The sequence below is a fragment of the Punica granatum genome, chromosome 3 (assembly GCF_007655135.1).
Source record: "Punica granatum isolate Tunisia-2019 chromosome 3, ASM765513v2, whole genome shotgun sequence".
NCBI classification, from domain to species: domain Eukaryota; kingdom Viridiplantae; phylum Streptophyta; class Magnoliopsida; order Myrtales; family Lythraceae; genus Punica; species Punica granatum.
Genome location: NC_045129.1, coordinates 38,854,778 through 38,871,436, shown reverse-complemented (window position 1 = coordinate 38,871,436; position 16,659 = coordinate 38,854,778). Strand labels below are relative to the sequence as shown.

The 16,659-nt window shown below is 37.8% G+C and overlaps 2 protein-coding genes and 1 long non-coding RNA gene across 3 annotated transcripts; all 3 read right to left on the bottom strand.

The window, feature by feature from the left end:
- Positions 1-910: 910 nt before the first annotated feature.
- On the bottom strand, positions 911-1,818 carry LOC116200631 (subtilisin-like protease SBT4.4). Its single transcript, XM_031531462.1, has 3 exons — positions 1,693-1,818; positions 1,396-1,609; positions 911-1,317 (listed from the first exon to the last, which is right to left on the bottom strand). Exons 1-3 carry the CDS (start codon positions 1,816-1,818, stop codon positions 911-913), a joined length of 747 nt encoding a protein of 248 aa, XP_031387322.1.
- Positions 1,819-5,839: 4,021 nt separating this feature from the next.
- LOC116199695 lies at positions 5,840-6,456 on the bottom strand. Its single transcript, XR_004155584.1, has 2 exons — positions 6,334-6,456; positions 5,840-6,198 (listed from the first exon to the last, which is right to left on the bottom strand). It is a non-coding gene; the product is annotated as an uncharacterized LOC116199695 (long non-coding RNA).
- A 5,598-nt stretch (positions 6,457-12,054) lies between these two features.
- Positions 12,055-14,912, bottom strand: LOC116200630 (subtilisin-like protease SBT4.6). The gene is made up of 5 exons (XM_031531461.1): positions 14,811-14,912; positions 14,573-14,670; positions 14,367-14,458; positions 14,006-14,252; positions 12,055-13,834 (listed from the first exon to the last, which is right to left on the bottom strand). Exons 1-5 carry the CDS (start codon positions 14,910-14,912, stop codon positions 13,813-13,815), a joined length of 561 nt encoding a protein of 186 aa, XP_031387321.1. The 3' UTR covers positions 12,055-13,812.
- Between the last annotated feature and the right edge of the window lie 1,747 nt (positions 14,913-16,659).

Below are 16,659 nucleotides of genomic sequence, written 5' to 3'. Positions count from 1 at the left end.
TCAATCCGTATGTGTTAAGTGCTCTTGAACTTCATTCGAAACAGGCGCAGTATTTCAAGCCATATATATATATATTCCACGTAGTGCCCACACTCAAACAGCCCCCACCCCCAAATTGAGATCCCACAGGTTCGAGCTCTGGTCTCGACTTGGGGACTGTAGCCAGCAGCCGCTACGCCTAATCAGGGATTGCCGGTGGCCTCGGAGGTCACTGGCAACCCTGGAAGAGGGTAGTGGCAGCCCCATCCCCTCAATATATTTCTCTGCTGCTTTTGGCATCGTGTATACGCTGTTTCCGGAAGAGATGTTGCCAAATCCATTTCGGGGTAAGAACCGTAAGCAGATTCCTGGGAAAAAAAAAAAAAAGAAGACGAAAACTGGCATTTCAAACATGTTCTTTCAGACAATTCTGTTTGTAGATTGATGGATATCTGTCTACTGAGTCTATGTCTTCAAGTGCAAATTTGATCAGTCTGAAATTTAAGCTCTTGCACCTCCTAAGTACGTTCAAGAATAGATGGAACTATTTGGCATGCTGGTTTTCTCAGATCATTGCCCGTGCAAAGTGGGTAAAAAAAATGTACTGACCTAAAGTTCTCTCTCTTGAATTTTATGGCAAGTGATCGAAACTTTAAAGAAGTCCATAACCCATATGAATATGGAGGCTTGATTACTCCTGAAGCAGCATGTCCAGCTCATAAAAGGATTTCCCTGAAGCTTTAAATGGAGTTCACTGAGGTTTCAGAATACAAAGAAATTAATTAAGAAGCTCAATTGTTCTGAGTCTTTTGTTAATTATACACAACAATTGGACTCCTCACACTGTGCACGCCGTCAGACCAATGAACCTCTTCAGACAACTGTGTCCCGGATTTCAACCCACTCCCCGAAATACCGACCATGAAAGACTTCATCTCGGAGATGGACTTAAAGGAAAGGACCTCAGGAACCACAGTGATGTTGACGTTGGAGGCGCTAACAGCTTTGGCCTTATAGGTCGAGGTTGGAGGCCTGACATTTGTGCGGTCCTGTTGAGGGCCAACTTGAAGGGCTTCGAGACAGGCGCTTTAAAAATTAGAGAAGGGTAGTTGAGTTCTGCCTCTGTGATGCTCTTGGCTCCCTTTGGGCAAGTGCTGTTCCTGTCTATACTTCTTACATCGAAGCCCAAGCTACACAGTAAGTTCACATAGTCATCCTTGGTGATTTCATAAATTAGGCCCGGATTTGCAGCCTTCAAGGGATTGATTTGCCCTGAACCGTAAGAAAATTCCAATCCCGAAGGACCTCCTTTTGTAGTAGTATCACGTATCTTTGAAGCTACACGAATGAGAAAGGGGTGTCAGACATTTGTGCTTCAGGACTGTGTTATGGTTACAGAGAATTGCGGGAAAGTACCTGTTGTCATAAGAGCTGACTTAACAGCAGAGGAAGACCAGTCAGGATGAAATGTTTTCACATATGCTGCTGCACCGGCAACATGGGGACACGACATTGAGGTCCCAGAAAGAACGTTGAATCTCACACTCCTGTCATCCCCACCTCCTTTCGTCGGTGGCACGTCTGGAGGATATGCAGCCAAAATATCTATGCCAGGGGCACTTACATCTGGCTGCAAGATATTCTCAAGGCATAAAATACATATGACAGCCACTAAGTTATGAAACTTAGAATTGCTTGGAAAATTTTGCATACCTTCATTATATCAGGAGTCATCACGCTCGGTCCACTTGAAGAGAAGGAAGCGGTCACAGGGGAAGTAGGATCTGGAACAGTTTCGCCCTTCACTATCCGTCCTTGAGGATTTCTGCGGAGCACCATTCAGAGATAATTCAGTCGGCGTATGAGAAAGAATGCTTTAAAGGATGTGAGAACGTTCACGAAATCAACCACCTTGTGGAACTGTGGTAAGACACGAGTTTCTAAAAGGAGAAGTCGTCAAGAGCCACAGCGGGAAGTGGGAAAGGCGAAGCGACATCAGGTCTCGTGGGCTTCAAGATGATCCCACCAGCATTGTAAGTTGCAGCTTCAGGAGCTCCTTCGGAGCCTTCGCAGATCACGATTTGCCAGTAACTTTCTGCCTATCTAAACAGCCTTCCGTGCAGGTTCTACAATAACAGTGCGGAATGACGACAACTTCTCCGAACTCTAAAACTTTCTTTGCAGCAGAGGTTATGCAGATACACTTTTTTAAGAATTCATTTCGGCAACATGACCTACCTAGCTGAGGCTTCATCGCAAGAGCTTGAAACCTGCTCCCCAAACACGAGCAGAATTGGTCGGACTGGATGGAAATGAATTCACTGCAATGCCCTGTTGCAAGAATAAGCGTTATCTGGGTTGGAAAGTTAGGAATCAGGACAGACATGTATATCTAAGATTATCTACGAACAAACAAGAACAATAACATTCTATTGTGGTTTTGAAATCCGGGGGTATAATTACTTATTGCAAGTTAAGTTACTGCCACCATTGCAGGAGCCCTTCCATTTTCTAGGAACGGGGCTGAAGCCTTTGTCACTGAAGGATTCAGAATCAGGATATGCGCCAGAGTCAATAACCCCGATAATAATGTTGCCCTCCACAGTGGGATTCCGTTTTACGGTACGGCGTCATCCGATGTAGTCCCAAGATTTAGTGGTCTGGACATGGTAAGTTTGGCTAGGAAACACCAAGAATACTTCATCCTTGCCTGACATCCATCACAGAATTAGTGGAAACCGATCTGAATACGTAATTGTAGTATTATAGTGAATTTATGTGAAATTATATCGTATAGAACACTCACTGGCTAGCTCCTGTGCCTCCTGCTAAGTAAGCCTAGCAGCAAAACCATTGAAACTCCTCTTGTAGCTTCTGACGATTGAGTTGGAAGCAGAGCTGTGAGGCAGAGAAAGAGGTTATTTCAAGTTTATGAAACTCGATCCCACGAAAAAAGGCCCTGCCAGGGAAAATAGTTCCCCGCTGGAAAATAATGATATCTACCTCTCGTCCCCAAATACATCCTGCAATAAACTGAGGTGATGAGCAGTCGGGGAATAGATTCCGATGTTTCAGTCGGAACGGAACCCATGTACACAATATAGACCTGTCAAGATTGACGAAACTCAGTTACTCCCACTAAACCGAAGATAAACATGATGTTACTGTATTGAACACGGAATTGATATCCTGTTCAGATCATGACACTGAAGGGTCGGTCCAATACTTACTTTCCTCTTATCATCCTGGGCGCTGCATAATATGCTGTTAATCAACATAAACATGAAGGCAAGAATGCAGGAAATGAGAAAGAATCCATCCCTGGCCATCTTGTGAATTTTTCGTACTTCTACTGATGATGAGAAATGAAGAATGATGTTTTATACGCAGGTGTAGACCATTCAATTAATAAATCACGATTCCCACAATATGGAAACAAATTAAAATAAGTATCTTTTTAATTACAGCTTAATATTCATTGCATGTGGTACAAATCATTAAGTTGGCAGAATTAGAAATAAAGCATTTATTAACATTTTCGGAAACTTAATATAGGGTAATCCCAGATTGATTGAATTTCCATTTACTAAAAGTCTTTTCGGGCCAAATATGTTCATTATCTGCCAGGAATTTGGTGCAGATTCACTGAAGCAGTGACCATACTTGGATTTTCCGGAAACCTTTGATATCGCGAGATATTATGTTCCCAGGAGGGATGTTGGAATTTATTTGGGGTGCAGAACCATTTGCTAACTCTGGAAAAACGAAAAGTGGTTGCCAAACATGTCATTTGAGAAAATATATCTGGCCACAAGGCATCGTGCCAGGGGTCCAATTTATAAATTGAAGTATATCTGCCTACTGAGATTAATTAAGTTCTTCAAGTGCAAATTGACAAGTTCAATTTATAAATTGAAGTATATCTGGCCACAAGGCTTCTTTGATGTGGATCTCAGTTCACTGCTGCGAAGTCTGGAAAAAAAGTATACTATCTGATGTTTGATCAGATATGCAGGCTTGTTGCAAGCGAAGTTGGTGCCACCCTTGCAGGATTGCTAGGAGGGGGCTGAAGACTTTGTCACAGAATGAGGCAGACTCAGGATAAGCACCACAGTCGACAACTCCAACAGCAGTGTTGCCCTCTGTGGTGCGTATTCATTTTGCTCTCTTGGCAATCCGACGAACTCCATTGATTTTGTGATCTGGACATGCATAGTTTGGCTTGGTAACACTGAGAATATTTTCATCACACAATCTGCAGAAACACGACAAATGTTGCGAACTACAATACTCACTATCTAGCTTCTTTGCCTCTTTTTCATTGACGCTAGCAGCAAAACCATTGAAACTCCTCTTGTAGTTTCTGATGAGTGAAGTGGCAGCAGAGCTGTGAGGCAGAGAAAGATGAAAACTCAAGCTCATGAAAACCCGACTCAACTTGCTAACCCAAGGAAATAGCAGACAATAAACATGAAATTAGTTGCAGCATATCTTTTGTAAAGGACATGGAAATAATCAAATCTTGTGCTCATCATCGTATCATGAACACAGAAGGGACTGTCCATGGCCTGCCTTCTTGTGTTCATCCTGGGAAAGGCATATGACATGGTTTGATCAACAGGAACACGACAAAGAGAATGCAAGAAAGCCGGAAAAATCCATCCTTGTTGGCCCTTCTTATGAATTTTCGTTCAGCAAGTGATGATTTATGCTTCATATCCCCACCTTTAAATACGTAACACATGCTGAAAGATTTCTAAAGAGGCAAGAAAATTCATGCTAATAATTTTACCTTAAAAATGTATCCAAGCTGATTTATGTGAACATGTCTTTGCGGCTTTACCAGATATGCCTATTTTTATGCAAAAGATATATAATAAAACTGAAAAGCTATGTTAGAAAGCGATTTCAACTAACCACAAGAAAATGACCTTTCTTCGGTCGTAAGGAAGGCCCATGAAACTAATACAAAGATATAAAATAAAGCGAAATAGATAGACACAAATCCCACTGATAAGGATCAGACGCGTGACCTCTTAGTTCCAATTTAGCGCTTTGTGCCATTGCACTAATGCCCTTTCCTCCAAGAATTTGACCTTTATTAATGCATCTTAACTGATTCTGTTCATTCATCATTAACAAAATCGTCCTAATTCAAAATCTTCCTATATCCACCTAACAATCAATCTAAAAATCCTCATAATTCAAAAAATTTCCACTCACAATAGCTAGCCAGGTTGAAATGAGTTCACACACACTGTTGCACCGGCCGATGACATAGAGACAAGCTGCCATTGAGGTTCCTGACATGACATTGAAATTCAGACTTCTTTTCATGACTTCCATTTTATTATCAAGGGCAGGTTTGTAAGATGATAGATAAGCTGCCAATATATCCATGCCCAGGGCTCTTACATCGGGCTGCGCAGCATATTGGTCGCAGGTATAATTTTGTACGATAACCACTGCGAGTTCTGGAAGTTGAATGGTTCCCGAAAATATATGTCATGTGTACTTTCATCATGTCAGGAATTTCAATGTTCGGCCCCGCCAAGAGAAGTAAGCAACTACATGAGAAGCTGCACTTCACTTGGCGCATGCAGTTTCACTGTGCATGTACGCAGTATTAATCCTTCTACAGAGTATGTCAGATTATTCGCAATTAATTTCCTAAGGGGATCTATGGATGCCAACCCGTGGAAAATGCACATTGTGGGTTGGGATACCCAAAGTGCAGTGGGAGAGACCTAGGCATTCCAACGTACTGAAAACCAGTATACATATATACGTACGTGTTGATAACGATATGAAAGTCATTCAAGGAGATGAGGACGCCAACGTTTGTCATTGGACTCCCATAGATTAACGGAGGCCAGTTTAATTAGAATTCATTTCGGCCGGATTTTAATATATGATTTGTCCTCAAAGAACATTTATCTCAACTCATCACATCCAACCAAGCCTCTAATTAAGGTGCAACTTATTTATTGATTGATTTGGTAACATGCATGATCTTTAGCTTTAGCTAGCCAATAGTAGGGACCCTAACGACGACACCAGAGTTATCGACCCAGACCCAAACGCGATCGCAGCAGTAGTCCATAATGACCGGGGTTCCCTCCTTGACTATCAAGGGCAGCACCATTGGATTCTCTCGCTTTATTACAGCTAATGCCTTCTCCCCGATTGTCCCATACAGCTCGGGCCAGCAATTCTTCCCTATCAAAATTTTAATTTGTTACAACTGAATTGAATTGGACTGAAATATATCGAAATCACAAGGAGGACAGCAAGTATAACTTGTCACGGTCACAGAATTTGCAACTTAATACTAAATAGAGCCAAAGAACCCACCTGGACACCGGGTTTTACCAAGGATGCAGAAAACCATAGACACAAGTCAACCTCAATTTGCTCAGGGATAATGAAATGAATTTTGCGTATCATTCAGATGTGGGCATGGATATATTTATAGTATGGGAAAATATAAATTACCTTTTCTTTATCAATGAATTGCATGTGAGTTATCACAAAAAAAAAAATGCACATCAGTCATTCCAAAAAGAAAAGATTAATAAAAAAAATTATTATGCGACATGAGAAACTATCAATAAATTGTAATAAATGTGACAAATAAGCATTAATCCTCGAGTGATTGAAATAAAATATTAATAATTTTTTGGAATAAGAAAATAGAATGATGCGGTGAACGTGGATCGAATACTCGACATAAAATATTGCACCATTTTTTTAATTGTTAATAATTTTAAAAATTAATAAAATATTATTAATTGTTAAATTTTACACTCATGCACCATTTTCTTATGACCAGGCTAAAATAGCAGTCCACTCCCCCCCTTACTTTTCATGTGAAAGCAGTAAATATAAAAAGACCGAACACAAATACCATCTAATATTTCAAACTTATAAAAATATTTTGCATTTATTTCCTCATCAATACCATTATTTTATTAGGATGAGGGGAAAATAAATTAATATCTAATTTTTGGCATTTCTATCATTATCCTACTAATTTTATTTATTTATTTATTTATTATTATTATTATTGGTTGAGTCCATGCGCTGCACGGATAATGAAGTAATGTAATTATGATTTGTTTTTATAATTAAAATCGTAAATTTGTTATCAATCAAAATATATTATTGTATATGATAAATTTAATTTGAAAAATAAGGTAAGAAGAAACTATATTGCAAAGATTCAAATCAAATCTCCACAAGGTCAAGTGCCAAGTGTATCAAATCGTCTTGCAGTTATATTTTCTTAGAAACAGGCTAAAATAACAGTCAACTCCCCTCCTTAACTTTTCATGTGAAAGTAGTAAACAAATAGGATAATAAGGCCAAAAAAAGGGGAAAATGACTAAATAATTAACAAACTTTACACTTTTTCTGTGTTTTTCCACAAATTAATTTTTTTGTAAGAAATACATAACCTATTGATCCGTTATACGTTTTACTATGACATTAGTTTTTTCGTCAATTTTAGTCAGCACGCTGACAAGGCACTCAGCGATGCCACCTAGCGCAAATAGATTAGTTGAGTGGGATCCACATAAATTTTTTTTCAAAAAATAAATCCGAAAATTGAAAAAAGAATTGCAAAAAAAAAATGGTAACTGACAAACCTGAGGTGGGGGTGGTGTCTGCCGACGAGGCCCCACTGATCAGAATTGAGGGAATCCCCAATTCCAAGCGGAGTTTGGGGATTCCCCCAATTCCAATTGGTGGGGCCTCGCTGCCAGCCACTAACTCCCTAATCGAGGTCGTCGAACATTAATATGGTGGCTGGCGACCTCAACTAATGGCCGGCGACTAGCCCCACTGATCGGCACCTTCCCTCTATTTTTTTGGCACTTTTTTTGTTTTTTAATTGTCAGATTTATTTTTTTAAAAAAGTTATCAGGGTAGCACTCAATTAATTTGTTTGCGCCACGTGGCACCATTAAGTGCTAGGTTAGCATGCCAGTTAAAATTGATGGAAAAACTAATGCGCATGGTAAAATGTATAATGGATCGATAGTTTGTGTATTATTTACAAAAAAAATAATTTGTGATAAAATGTAGAAGTTTGTGATTTACTGAGTCATTTTTCAAAAAAAAATGAGGAATAGGAGGAGAGGCATATTTTGGACGAATAACTGATATTTTGCTATTAAGTTTTTAATATTTCCTGCAAATAATTAATAAGTTCACTATTGATACTTTCATTTACATGGTTTGGAATCCATAAAAATACAAGAATTCAATTCAAGTAACAAAGCTTGATTAAAATTATGTATTTCAAGTAGAATTATTTCATACTCATGTATCAAATCTGCAGATTGTAGTAAATTCGGTATGAAGCCGTAAGCTCAAATCAAGAGCTCGTGGAGTTTATGAGTACTACCAAATTCTAGGCACTGAAATCAAAATATTTCTAATAAATTGCGTATAACTATTTTTCATCGAGAAAGATAATATTTTTGCATTCCTTAAACTTTAAATTTACTGAATTTTTAGTCTAATAACTATAGGAGCGTGGTTAATAATCTCTCGTCTAACGTTATGTTTGGATTTGGGGTAAAGGAGAGAAAGGGAAGGGAAGGGAAGGAAAAAATTCCCCTTATTTAGTTTTGAAATTTTAATGGAGGAGAAAGAAAATCAGGGGAAATTATTTACCTCGATTGCCCTCCAAACCCCAATTTGGGGTTGAATGGAGGTAAAAAGAGTAATTAAAAATTCGTCCATTAAAATTTTTTCATATATAACTGATTTTTCCCTTTCCTGTTCTTTGTCTCCACTTATTAGGTTATTTCAAAACGAAATTAACCCCTCCCTTCTCCTTAGTGAATCATATCCAAAGAGTTAAGTCAAGGAGTAAAAAAAAAAAAAAGAACCATGCCAATTGCCAATTAAGAGAAAGATCAAAAAAAGAATTCTACTAATGAAGACATACAAAAAAGAATTGGGCTTCGGCCCACACCAACAAAAAACAATGGAAAAAAATAAAAATTTAAAAGTTTTAACTAAGATTTACTGGCTTTGCTGTGTTTCTAGGCCGAGCTTTTTCGTTTTTATTACACAAACATTAAAGTCTGTATGACTCGCAAATTTACGAAAACTAGTCTTCTTTTACCTATCTATTGCATGGTAGTTTTTCTACATTGATTTGCTGAACCTTTTGCTTTAAATGTAATTATAATTTTATTTTTTCCCAGAGAATTTTTATGATTTTCAAATTTAATTAAATGAATAAAGAGTTTTTATAAACTGTGTAGGATCTAAAGTACATATAATTTTTTTATGCACATAAATTATTAATTTGTTATATACAATATAAATTTTATTTGCTATAGTAAATTTAAAATGATAGGAGTTGTATTGCAAAATATTAATAATATATTGAACTTTGTATTTATAAGTTTTAATTCGTTTATATAAATCGTACAGTTAACCTATTACTTGGAAATTAATTTTTTACAAATAATATTTTCAAGATTGAGGGGCAAAATACTTATCTAGATTAATTCAAGTAAAGTTTATGTAGAATTCAAAGTATAAATAATTGTAGCTTTATGCACATAAAATAATTAATTTTCCATATATAATATAAAATTTATTTTCAATAATTAATTTCCTAACATAAATTTGATATAGTGGGAGATTCGTACTGTAATAATCTAATAATATATTGAACTTGTACTTGTAAGTTTTAATTTCTGTATAGATTGTGCAGTTAACATAGCAATTTAAAATTATTTTTTTACAAAATAAATTTTCTAAAATGAGGATAAAGATACCTACATAAATTAAATTCAATTAAATTTTCTTTACTAATGTTGTTTCTAAATTAAATTAAATTTTATTTTGACATAGAAGGAAATATTATTTAGAATATTGACTTTTTAAACCCTATTTTAATTAAAAAATGGCCTTTCTACCCCGTTTATTTAATAAATATTGACCTTTTTACCCCTATATTATTAAAAATTTATTTCTCCAACCCTATTTATTGCAAGGAATACAACTTTATATATATGATTTAATCACCTAAAAGTCATTTTCACTTTTTCCTAAATATAGCATGATCTCTAAAAAATAGCATAGAAAGGCACAATCTTTGTATTTTTTTTTCTAAATATAGCACGATCTTTAGAGAGTAGCACAGAAAGGCACGACATTTGCACTTTTTTCTGAATATAGCACAACCTTTAAAAAATAGCACAAAAATGCACGACTTTCAAGCACAATCTTCATTTTTAATGTGCTAGAATCGGAGCTAAACCTGAAAGTCGTGTCTTTTGATGCTATTTTTTAAAGGTCGTGTTATATTTAGAAAAAAGTGCAAAAGTCGTCTCTTTCTGTGCTACTCTTCAAAGGTCGTGCTTATTTGGAAAAAAAATGCAAAGATTATGCCTTTCTTTGCAATTTTTTAAGGATCGTCCTATATTTAAAAAAAAAATGCAAAGGTCGTACTTTCCTTGGCGATTACTATAAATAGATTACTCAAGAGTCTACCGAATTCACCCCACATGTGTAACATCCCGAGCCTATCGTCTGCTTATACACGTAACATTTTCCCAATCTTTGCAATCAATACTAGATTTATTAATTGTTTAGTTAGTTAAATTATCCTTTTTTTTTTAGAGGATAAACTTCCCAAAGTGCTTTCCATGTGTTATATTTCCTTTTCTTTCGACGCGGCCCACTCAATTTCATCCATTCCACCGCCAATATTTTTGGGGAGTTTATTTATATCCGTTTGCTTTCATTTATTTATCATCTGATTCATTTCATACATCCCGGCTATAACAAAGAGAATGAGAGTTTAAGCGGCCGAGAGAGAAAAATCGAGGGAAAATATCTGAGAAAAAAAATCCTAGAAAATAGAAAATGTTTTGGTTTAGGATGTTTGATGTTCAGGAAACTTATTAAAGTGGGTAATCTATTCTTGAACTAATACTTTTTATCGTTATCTTAATACTTTTAGAACCACATCGTCATGGTAATGTTAAAGACTATTGTTAGTGTTAGGATCTTGAACGTATTTTTATATGATCGATTACGATATTTGAAAAGGTATAGTGACGTTTTGAGATGTGAACTGAGATTGATGGAAATCGGTTTCTTGTGGCGCCCTGACTCAGTCGTAAGCCGAGTAGTAGGAAAGGACTGCCTGGAGCAGAGAGGTTGCCAATGTGGAGCTGTCAATGTGGTCGGGAGCTAAGAAGGGGCACATGGATGTCCTAAGTTCTAGAGATCTCGATGATATTTTTATAATATTACTGAACCCGTGCTATGATTTGGCTAGGTTAGATTGCGGTTATTCACTGGGTGTCAAGCTCACCCCCAAATATATTATCTTACTTATTTTATTGGTTAAAAAAGGTATTGGGACATAACATTTTATGGTATTTTTAATCGATCGATCGAGATTGCAATTTTCGAAATACTTCCTGAAAATTCATGTGTATTTATCGATTTTTATCGTATAACATTTTTTGGATTTTACAATATGTCAAATCTACTCCCACCCTAGCTGGTTCCATTCTATGCTTGGTAAAATCATTTCTCCCATAATTCGCTGCAGGTTCACCAAAAAGCAGCAACCGACAGTGCTATCTAGCTAGGATTTTTTGGGTGGTTTTGATACCGCAGATACTGCGAGTCCGAAAGGGATATTCCGGGATTATTTGAGGGAAGAACCTTATGCAAATTCTTGGGGGGAAAAAAGAAATGAAAACTGGCATTTCGACTAATGTTCTTTGAGATAATATATCTGGAAACAAAGCTGCGTATGGATGGAAGGACATCTGTCTACTAAAATCAGCAGTTGTTCGAGTACAAATCCGGCCAGTCTGAAATCCATGCTCTTGCAGCTCCTAAGTACATGCAAGAATCGACCAAACGGTTAGGGACCTTGGGGTGCTGGCTTATTCGATTTGGATCTCAGATCCCTGCCCAAGCAAAGTGGGAAAGCACGTACACTATTTAATTGTATAGTTCTGTCTCATATACAATCGAAACTTGAAGTCCATAACCAAAATACACGATGACCAGACAATTATTATGGACTCTCTTGTTCAGTATACACGATGACCAGACCTCACATGGCGCACGCCATTGGACCAAACGACCTCATTAGACAACAGTGCGCCATATTGCAAACCACTCGCTGAAATCCCAATGGAGAAAGACCTCTTCTCGAAAACGGACTCGAAGGAAATGACCTCTAGGACCACAGTGATGTTAATGTTTGGGGAGATGTCAACTTTGGCCTTGTAGGTCGAGTTCGGAGGCCCTACATTGGTGACAGTCCTGTTGATGGCCAACTCGAAGGGCTTGAGGATCTCTGCAGTACACCATCGAGAAATAACTCTTGTCAATATATGACAAAAGGAAAAATGATTAAACGATGCGAGAAAATATTCATGAATTCAGGCACTTGTGGAATTGTGGTAGGATAGGAGTTTTTCAAAGCTGGAGTCGTCCAGGGCCACAGAGGGAAATGGATAAGCAGAAGCATCGTCATGATCCGCGCCCTTCAGGATTGTCTCCTGAGCACCAAATGCTGCCGCCTCGGAAAGTCCATCAAGCACCCCCATCGAAGATCATGATTTTCCCAGCCACTTTCTGCATTTCTAGACAGCCCTCATAGCAGGCTCTGCAAATGAAATAATATCTGAGCTAAAAGCTTAATTTCATTCATGCTTGATCATGTACATATACTGTCGATTACATGAAAAGAGGAAAGAATTTTAAGATATCTATTGCCTAATATGTATGCAATTAATAAGGCTAGTTAATATACATGGGTATAACAAATCTCCGCTAATCTTGGCAAGATATACTCTCTAATAATACTGATCATGGATTCGTTTTACTCTTCTTATAGGTCGAAATTCTGGTTTCTCACTGTCTGATTTCTTGATACTCGTTTCTATTTAAATAGGGCGTAGCAATAAATTTGTTTCCATCAGCTCCGAATTATTTTCCTCTCGTGTTCGGGAAGCAAGTTTCAAGCTCTTGTGGCGACGCCTCTGCTAGGTAGGTCTTGCTACCCCATAAATAAATTGTTCTCCTTTTCCATCGATTTGTGACTGCAACAATAAAGAGAAGAAATAACATGTGGTTCTTATTGGAAAATCAATCATTGGGACAAAGTCCATTCAGAACTAATATTATTAGAGAGTATATCTTGCCAAGATTAGCGGAGATTTGTTGTACCCTTGTATATTAACTAGCCTTATTAGTTGCATACATATCAACATATCCGAACCAGATGCGTTGTTGCAGAAAGCTGTTCCGATGTTGCATTTCCTTTCACAAAAAACTAAGTCGTGAGACAGTTTGTAGAGTGAAAACATATAGTCATAACCGTCCCGTTCCCCAGGACAAGCTTGGTGATGAACAGCCGATGCCATAGTGAGGATCCAAGGGGTGACACTGCTCACTGTTTCCGCAGTGGGCCTAGAATTTCCTGCAGATTGACTCACTAGGATACCCTTTGATGTCGCATGGAAAGCTCCTATCGCGACAGGATCTTCGTTAAAAGGAGAAGGCGCCCCATCGCCCAGTGAAAGAGTGATGATATCCACTCCATCTGCAACTGCATCGTCGAAGGCTGCCAAAATTCCATCTCCTTCGCAAAAACCCCATGAAATCGCATACCTTGTAAATGGCGATCCTGGAGGACTGTACCCCCCCTCGAGCTGTTCAATTAGCTATTCCGAAAAAGCTGGCCCCTTCCACCGCATTGCCGGCAGCAGTTGAGGCTGTGTTTGTCCCATGTCCTTCACCGTCGAAGGCAGAATCCTCGCCAGATACATATTATCGTGCTCCGATGAGCTTGCTGTGCGTGGAAAAATCAGAAATCAGGAAATTAAATTGCGGGACTCATGTAAGAATGCGAGGGTGCAAACCAATAGAGAGGAAACAAATTCCGTTGGCCTTTCGGCCAGATTGGTTGGATCTTGTTGAGATACATATTTATAAGTATTCGTATGATTAATTGTATGATTACTTGTTGCAAGTGAAGTTGGATCCACCCTTGCAGGAGCCCTTCCACTTGCGAGGAGGGGGGCCAAAGCCTTTGTCACCGAATGATTCGGACTCGGGATAAGTGCGGGAGTCTAAAACTGCAATGATTATGTTGCCCTCTGTGGAGGGCATCCATTTTGCTGTCTTGGACAATCCGATGAAATCCCATGATTTTCTGGTCTGCACATAGAAAGTTTGGCTAGGAAACACTGAGAATACTTCGTCCTTGCCTGAAATTGATTAACACAATCCACAGAAACATATGTATCACGTTCACGGCAAACGATGCAATCACATGCTCATATAACATCTCATATACGTTACAGATAAGAATGAATACTTACTGGCTAGCTTCTGTGCCTCTTTTTCAGTGAGCTTAGTAGCAAAACCATTAAAACTACTTTTGTAGCTTCTGATGAGTGAAGCGGAAGCGGACCTGTGAGACATGACCATTCAAGCGGATGAAAATGGAGGATATTAATAGCTAGGAAAAGAGAAATGTGGCCTAGGAAAATATATGGTTTCCTCGGAGCTAATTAATGATCTTTACCTCTGGTCCTCAACAACTTGTTGCAGCAAACCGAGATGCTGAGAAGTGGGGGAATATGTTTCAGTTGGATTAAGAGAATCGAGGTAAACTATGTAGACCTGCCGAGATTAAATCACACAAAAAGCAGACGATGAACACGACTTAGTTGCAGTGCATCGTTTGTAAAGGTCTCGGAATAATCAAATTTTGTGCTCATCATCCTATCATGAACACGTGGGGTTGGTCCAGGGGCACTCACCTTCCTGTCTTCATCCTTGGGAAGGCATATTAAGTGGTTGATCAAGAGGAACAGGACAGACAGAATGCAGAAATGCTGGAAAAGTGCATCCTTGGCGGCCATCTTTTTTGTTATTTTCGGTTCTGCTAGCTGATGAGACACTCATGAGTCAGTGATATCATTAACTTTGTATACTAAGGAAAGACCCTAAGATTTCTTAAGCGGCAATGAAATTTATGCAGAAAATGATTTGACCTTATAAATGCATCCAAACTGATTTATGTATGAACATGCCGATACAATAAGGCTTTACCATATATATATATTTATCAGAATCAGAAAGACAACGGAAGAAGCTATGTCAGAAAGTGGATTCCAATTGACAACAATAATTTGACCTTTATAAATGCATCGCCAAACTGATTTTGTTGGTTAATAATTGGCGAAACCAACACGTCTATTTATTATGTTACGTATGTCTATGGCTGCCTTAATCGAATGCAATCCTCAGAACAGAGCATGACGAATTGGGACGGGTAGCTCATGCTCTGCTGTGTTGGCAAGTAGTGTTGATGGATATGTTCGTTCTCTCGTAGCCGAGCCTACACTGAGCAAGTTTATGCAATGAACTGATCTCAAACACTCGGCCAGGATCTTTGTTACGGCCTTTGCAGTATTATTGTTTTAATTGTTATCTCGTTTTAGCTTCTAATGATTAATCTTATACGAAGTTATTTTTATATCAAATTATACACAATGTTATCACAAAATGTCTCCCCTCAATTTTATCATTGTTCCTTCAGCATATATACTTTCACGTGTAATGTAACATTATTATTATTAGGTTCTTTCATACATACATTTTAGAAGTTTCCGTAAAATTGCAGGGAAGCCGGTCGCGGTCGTGGGAGCACACTAACAAAACCCAACTCAACTTGCTAACCCAAGGAAATAGTAGATAATAAACATTAAATTAGTTACAGCATAACTTTTGTAAAGGACATGGAATAACCAAATCTTGTGCTCATCATCGTATCATGAACACAAAAGGGATGGTCCACGGCTTGCCTTCTTGTGTTCATCCTGGGAAAGACATATTACATTGTTTGATCAACAGGAACACGACGAAGAGAATGCAAGAAAGGCGGAAAAATCAATCCTTGGTGGCCATTTTTGTGAATTTTCGTTGTGCTACTGGTGAGACACTCAGCAAATTGATGATTTATGCTTCATATATCCGCCTTTAAATATGTAACACACGCTGAAAGATTTCTCAAGAGGCAAGAAAATTCATGCTAATAATTTTACCTTATAAATGCATCCAAATCGATTTATATGAACATGTCTATACGGTCACCAAATATACCTATTTTTATCCAAAAAATATATAATAATACTGAAAAGCTATGTTAGAAAGCGATTTCAATTAACAACGAGAAATTAAACTTTCTTTCTCAAGAATTTGACCTTTATTAATGCATTTTAACTGATTCTGTTCATTCATAATTTACAAAATCCTCCTAATTCAAAATCTTCCTAAATCCACCTAATAATCAATCTAAAAATCCTCATAATTCAAAAAATTCCCACTCACAATTGCATGGTTTGTAATTTATACAATATGCAAAGATTATCGATAGATGTGAGTGAAATTTTGAATTAGGAGGATTTTAGGAACACCACCTAGGAGGATTTGACATTTTTATATATTATCATGTTACGTCTATGCCTGCCTTAGTTCAAGGCAATCTTCAAAATAGAGCATGACGAGCAGAGATGGGTAGTTGAGCTGATCTGCTCTTGGCTCCTTGAAGGGCAAGCAATATTCGAAGGAGACTAGCTAGCCAGGTTGAAATGATTTCACACACGC